The 7,500-nt window shown below is 42.6% G+C and overlaps 1 protein-coding gene across 1 annotated transcript in view; it reads right to left on the bottom strand.

The window, feature by feature from the left end:
* Positions 1 to 7,500, bottom strand: part of abi3a (ABI family, member 3a) — a 21,876-nt gene that overhangs the window by 10,689 nt on the left and 3,687 nt on the right. The window contains 1 exon segment of the mRNA XM_078284445.1: positions 6,777 to 6,965. Within this exon segment, the coding sequence (XP_078140571.1) occupies positions 6,777 to 6,965 (189 nt within the window).

Raw genomic sequence — 7,500 nt, 5'->3', positions numbered from 1 at the left:
AGGAGAGGAGTTATATAGAGGAACAAAATCCTTTAAAAACATTCAACACAAGGTTAGAGTGCTATAAATGAGATGAGCTCTATTAAAGGTTCACATTTATATGGAATATAAGGACTGTCGCATTATGAAGAAAAGCCCAACTTATTGATAAGCCTCACTCTCCTCACTGGATGCAAACCTGAAGCCTGACCACTCCTACATTCAACTTGACTTCATCATGTAAAACCCAGCAGTGTAGATTATTTAATCATTACCTAAACTGTAGAGATATTGCTATGTTATTGCTGCCCATTCAAATGCTTTTATGGTCCCTCAGTTGTAAGATGCATTAATTTGTCCTGTGTCTGTGTGCTTAAGCTAACAGAAGTTACGTTATCCAAACTGTCTAGTACCACCACACCAGTGTAGACAGGCTGGCCACAGACTGGGAGGCTACCTTTATCAATTCAACTACTGTTTGAATTGTTATCAAAGTCACTCCAAGTGACTCGGCTTACTCAGTTACTGAGCATGAGAGTGATCAGGGATGCAGTGGAGGGTAAACCCACCTAAACTGACTTCACACTCCTTTTTATTTTCAGGCTTTGTGTTTTTAGGCAGATCTCAATCTATATGACGTAAATTCAGTCAGCAGTATAAAACTGATGTTATATGAAGCCAGGGTCTTATAAGAAAAAAAAAAGAAATATTGTTTTTCTGAAAGTGTAACTGATTTTTGTTTAGAAAGGTGTGATGCCTTATGTTGATCTCTGACTGCAGATATTATTTAGCTTTACTGAGCGACCATCGCTGTCTGTAAAGCAACAGAGACGAGCCGCCGCCAAGTGCTGCTGACATCACCAAGGTGCCACTGATCCCAGTAAAGAGCTTCTGCACAACATATCATCAACATACAGTATAGCGTCAACATGCATACGAATAACAAACAGGATAAAACAAGAAAGACCGCCAACTAGCTCCCTGGCTACAAGAGTTACCATAGCAACCAGTTAACCACGTCTAGCTGTGCATTATGGGAATTATCAGCACAGTACCAGGCAGCTGCCAGTATGGAAGGTGTGGACGTGGATGTGTAGTAGGGATGTGCAGATTGTATCTGTATTTGTTGAGGCAGCAAAATTATTTGTATTTGTATTCGAATAAAAGTGGAAATAGGCGTAACAATCCTGTTTTTGTTTTTATCACACTTCTAATTTTAGGATATTAAAGTGTTAAAATAAGTGTTCTTCAATAAAGTATTTCACAAAGGAGGGCCCCCACAGCGGGTCTTGAACCCCGGCCTCCCGGACCACGGACGACTGCGCTGACCACTCAGCCAAAGATCAGCTCTGCCAGACAGACCTGCAGCTCTTTACACATCCATGACACACAGACAGACGAGAGAGACGGAGACAGAGATGTAACCTCGCTACGCTACAAGTCCCGACCTGCGCGCTGTTATTTGACATGTTTTTTTTTTTCTTCCCGAAAACAAATAATTTTTAAAATATTTGTACGAATTAAATATTCGTAAAAACCCACTATTGGTGCTTTTCCGAATACCGGATTCGGATTCGGCTCCACCCCCTACTGTGTAGCCATAGCCTGTCTCACCATAACATGCCGCTCAGTCAACGTTCCCAAAGTAAATAAAGATTAAGAGCAGCAGCTGGTTTTGTATTTGCATCACTGCTCAGGCAGTCTGCCTGACCTGCCTGAAATTTAGTGAAATGAACATGATACCTTCAAATGCAAATGAAATGCTCCATTCAGGAAAAGTGAGAGAAATGTGTTTCTCAGCAGGAAAGGATCAGGAGGAGACAGGACTAGAAACAGGAAGTAGTTTGACGGTGGACAGTCAGGGTGTGGAGGTCGGAGGTCGGAGGTCAGGGGGGCGGATGGTTCAACTCCCAATTCATGACAACAAGTTTTCATTTACTGAACCGTGAGCAAAACCTGAAGCTAACCTGAACCAAACTGTTTCAGCTGCTAAACTGAAGCGTTAGCTAACCTTCTCATGTGACCAACAGGTGGAAATGTCCAGAACAATTCCTGCTGCTGGACCAGAAACCTTTACTGGAGGAACCTGATCTGAACTGGATTCCTGATCTGAACTGGATTCCTGATCTGAACTGTGATCTGTAAAAGTACCTATACTAAGCAGCATTACTAATATATAACCTTTGACCCATATTTACATCTGAAGTGCCTAAAACTCAAGAATACTGAATCTGCTTCTCCATTTAAAGATTAAACTCCAGAGTAACATCTTATAATGGTGAAGCAGATTCAGTATTCTTGAGTTTTAAGTAGATATGGATCAACGGTTACATATTGTCTTTCTTTTTTGCCGTTCATTTTAACCAGGTGAACCCCCAGAGGCCGTCAGGTCCGCCTCCCTTCTCTCCTCTGACCATACAAGGTGAAGATCTCCCTCTCCACCTCCGCCAGACCAAAAACGCCAAAACAAAATCATTTGCCTGTCAGGTGGGCGGGGCTTATCAGCTTCCTATAAAGCAGCTGGCTCTGTCGTGTCGAGGCTAGAGATCAGAGGCTTCGTCCAAGACTGCGACCTGCCGACCGATCCACCTGCCGACCGATCCACCTGCCGACCGATCCACCTGCCGACCGATCCACCTGAGGACCGATCCACCTGCCGACCGATCCACCTGCCGACCGATCCACCTGCCGACCGATCCACCTGAGGACCGATCCACCTGCCGACCGATCCACCTGCCGACCGATCCACCTGAGGACCGATCCACCTGCCGACCGATCCACCTGAGGACCGATCCACCTAAGGACCGATCCACCAGAGGACCGATCCACCTGAGGACCAGCCAAACCCGAACCTTCTCCACCCTCCGGCCTACTGACGGACCTTCTCTCCACGCCTGTCCATCAACTCTGTCCACTGACCAGACTTACAGACGGTAGGTCAGTTGTCTCTGCTTGCTTTACCAGTTCTTTGGCTGATGTCTTTATGATCAGTATCTGTACTAAATACAATGAGTTCAGTTCTGAGGTCAGAGCACGTTGCCTACGCTGAAACATGGCTTTAAAACTCAGAAGCATTATTGCATTTAGCAGTTGTTTGGAAACAAGTCACACATAGTGATGGAATATTAAACACTGACAGACACATGTAGAGTGATATGTGGAGTCTAATGTCAGCCATGTTCAGTATCTCTGAACATGACCTCCTGCTGTCCTGTACCATGACTGTCTGTCTGTACTGTGTGTCAGTTGTCAGGGACTAACTGCTGTCCATTTATTGTACTTGGTGTTTAAAGTGTGATTGTCATATTGTGTGTTGTGTTTTCAGTCATGGCGTCTCCAGGTCTGCTGTTCCTCCTGCTGTTGTCCTCCTCCCTCTTTCTCTCCATCATGGCCATCAGTCATCTGCCTCGTGGACTGGACCAAAACGACAAATCCACACCAGAGAAAGCAAATAAAGCCACTGAAGACCTTAAAATTGTTGGCAAGTGGCTTTCTAAGACTGTTGATATGATCAAAACTGGAGGCGTCCCGTTCCTCAGACTGATACCTGTTCACGGGCCGGCCATTGCTGCCGCTGTCAACGCCATACTGATGGTAGTCCCGACAACAAACCCCCTGTTAGACACTCTCAAAAAAGAATTTCAAAATGTTAATTTTAAACTTGAAACCCTTCGTGTAGAGATTAAATATGATATCTGGGCGGCTTCCGCATACCGCGAGCCAGAGAACAATATTAACAACGGCTGGATTAAATTCAATGATCTACTGAGTAACATTCAAAACATCAATGATGCAACGAAGAGGCAGGAGCAGATAGACGAATTCCTCACATCCTACAGCAAGTATGAAGACAGCACTTTGAGCTTGTACCAATTCCTGGCACCTGAACCAATATCTATCACAGAAAACTTTGGAGAACTACTGGCTGATAAATTAAAATGTCATGAAAAGGACGTCAATAAATATTTTTTGTATTTATCTCAACTTATGTGGAAGGGCATGGCACTTAATGAAATCTATTACGGTCTCAAGGGCTCAAACAACAAAGCTACGGTTGATACTGCAGCTGATCGCGCATACAAATCTGGCTTGGCTTTGGTCAAAGTGCACCAGCGCTGCATTAGTGAGAGTGCTGATTACATAAAAAAAGATGTTGAGGAGCTCATTGATGACACCAAAAATCATAAAGAACTCGCCAAGAGCATCAGGGAATTTTTGGCAGAAACGTATGACAGGTATGACTGGATGGTTGTTGCATTTACAACCAAAAACTCAAAGAATACTGTTCTAAAAGAATTTAACAGACATTACTTGTTAGGATTTACTGAGGTGAAGAAAGGAACAGTAACCGTGGCTGTAGCCAGACAGATTAAAGGGACTCACACCAAGGCAGCTGTTGTTAGAGAAGCGATTGTTAAGTGCTTTCCAACAACGCTAATATCGTGTATTGAGGTAGCAGACTTACTTTCTAAATGTACGAGAACCGTTCATGAAAAGAAGGTGTCTCAGACGTATACAGCGGTTCACGCCTATCGATTCAACAGTCAAACCGCCCGCGATGCCAAGAACGTAGACGACCAGGACGTCCCAGAAGGCTACTCTGACCCCGAAGACTCTACAACCCCTTACATTTATAAAGGGGAGTGTTCAACCTTCGCAAACTACATCGTCTTTATTAAAAGTGATGAAGAGATGATGAATCTGAATCCCTGTGACAAACTGAACTGTGGGCAACATGGTAAATGTGTTGTTATACCACGCACCTATGTAGCAATGTGTGAGTGTGATGAGACACACTATGGTGAGCACTGTGAGGAGAACTTAGAGGATTACAAGAGAGACATGTTGGTTGACAACAACCTGCACACCTCAGGTGCTGCTCAGCAGCGGGCCAGCGGCCCTCCTTAAGGTGATTCATTTGTATAAAGGCCCATTCACATCTTCAATAATAACTATAAAGATAACTTTAATCTATAACAATATATTATAGCTCAAGCATTCACACTACAGAGATATCTGTGATCAGCTCCTCAGCAGACAAAGCGTCTAAGCTACCAAATGCTCCGCCCCCTTCTTTCTTAGAACTTTCATTTGATTGGATGGAAATGTTTTATCGTTGCGTCTGCATCCAAAAATCAGACCAAAAATACGGCTATTGTTATTGTTTTGGATGTTCTTATAGTTACTGTTGTAGTGATAACAGAGAACAATTCATATCTTTTTATAGATATAATTATCTTTATCGTTATCATTCTAGGTGAGAATGGGCCTTGAAGACTCTCCTCTGATACGGCCTCATAATATTTTGTGAAACGAGCACGATGTCTTAAACTGCAAACTCGCTCCATGCAGGAGAAGTGTTAGAAATGTGTTTCACCATTACTGCAGGAGGAACCTGATCTGAACTGGACTCCTGATCCGAACTGGACTCCTGATCTGAACTGGACTCCTGATCTGAACTGGACTCCTGATCTGAACTGGACTCCTGATCTGAACTGGACTCCTGTCAGAAACATGGAGGCGGAGCTTCAGAGTTCAGGCTCATTTCACAGAGTTTCATGAGATGAATAATCAGACGAGCGTGGGGTAACGTCATTATTTCTGCTGCTGTACCAACTGATGATCTAACTGCCAGAAAATATATTATCATGTCAAAAGGTCATAAAACCTGATATTGTATTATTTTTCATGATATTATAACATTATTACACATAATTATCATATTATAAAGGGCGTAACAACATCAATCTGAAGATGTTATCATGTTATTTATTACATGAACAGGTTTTTACGTGTTTGACCCGTGTAGAGGGACGTGATGTCACAGTTCCACATGTTATTTCATTATCTGGCAGTTATTTTCATTTATCAGTTGCTGCAGAGCGACTTCAGCTGTAACTGCTAAGCAGAGCGAGCCTCTGTCCGCTGGAGCAGACAGGAGGGTCACATCTGATTCACATTTGATTTGATAAAACTTTATTGATCTCTGCGGGGAAACTGGGCTGTTCCAGCAGCAAAAAGTCATCATATACCGTAAATTAATAACAGAAAATAAATTAGAATAGAGCAGATGGAGGTATTAAATATAACACAACCAACAATTACAACAGCTGAACATAAAATGTAGAAATATATGAATGAAATGTGTGAAAATATATGAACTGCAGCGTTAAAATAACAGCAGCAACAAACTGAGACAAACCAAATGAATTAAAAATATGCATGAGAGGAAAATGTATCAAAAATATGAATTGTATTGACTGACTTCCTGTATTGTTTGACTCCCTGTGGTGACATCAGCACTTCCTATACAACCTGTGGTGATGTCATTATGACCCGTGGTGACATCACTTCCTGTCTGTCCAGGATGATCTTGGACAGAAAGTTTAAACCAATGAGACGCTTTCCTGCTTCCAGCTTCTGTCCTGATTTTCTGAGTTGCTAAAATCAATAAAATTTTAATTTTAATTTTATTGGTGTGTCTTTGTTTCTTTAATGCAGATGATCTAAAATGTAACTGTTTTAAATATTTGAAAATTATAATAATAATAATAATCAATCCAATTAATTATAATAATAATAGTTATTATCATTGTTACTAATATTGGCATTGCTATATCCTATTAATTAAAATGAATAAAAATAGATACACGAGTGCTTGTCAGGTTTGTTTTTATCTGAATTTGTAACAAGCAGTGAAGCCCCAACCTCCAGTGGAGCTGGACAGTGTGTGTGTGTGTGTGTGTGTGTGTGTGTGTGTGTGTGTGTGTGTGTGTGTGTGTGTGTGTGTGTGTGACCTTTATCCCGTGGCCCAGGGCATCTAGCTGCTGGTAGTTGATTGGACGGCGGCTGTAGGGCGGGCGCTGCTGCGTGCTGATTGGAGGAGCAGGAGGAGGGAGGATCTTGTGGCTGCGCGGGACTTTCCTCACCGCCGTGAAAACACCGATCTCCCTCCGAGAAACCTTCTCCTTATGCATCTCCACCGTCTGGGGGGGGGGGGTACATACATGCCGCATTTACCAGAACACCCTACAGATTTGTAATAAAGTCTCAAATTACATTTTACGATGCGTGTTTTTTGCCGATGAGCAAGGCAAAAACAAAGTGTCAGATTTCTGAAGGGACCTTGGTGTGGCAGGAGCCTTCAGCCTCGGCTGCTCCTGTGTTTCTGAATGCAGAAATGTGTTCACTTTGTTTCACTCTCTACCATTCAGGAACCTGCTGATATTTACTGGTCAGATTATGCTTCAGGAAAGCATAAATATTAAACATTTAACCTTTACAATGTGGTGGATTTTCAGTTTGTGGTGTGAGAAGTGAAACAGATCATGAGGTTTACTTTCTCAGGTTTAGCAGGTTTGACTCAGAGGAAAGTGTTTTAAGCTCCTGTTGTGTTTCGGTCCGGTCTGACCCATTCACAACTGTTGTGAGCTGCAGCAGGTGAGGAGGATGCTGAACTTTCTCCTCAGTGTCTGTTTTATTTGTTTATTTTATTTACATGGCATAAATAAACTGTGAAAA

Source organism: Centroberyx gerrardi, chromosome 7 (assembly GCF_048128805.1).
Source record: "Centroberyx gerrardi isolate f3 chromosome 7, fCenGer3.hap1.cur.20231027, whole genome shotgun sequence".
In the NCBI taxonomy this organism is placed as follows: Eukaryota; Metazoa; Chordata; class Actinopteri; order Beryciformes; family Berycidae; genus Centroberyx; species Centroberyx gerrardi.
The sequence above is the reverse complement of the archived record's forward strand: the minus strand, read 5'-3'. Positions and strand labels throughout refer to the sequence as shown.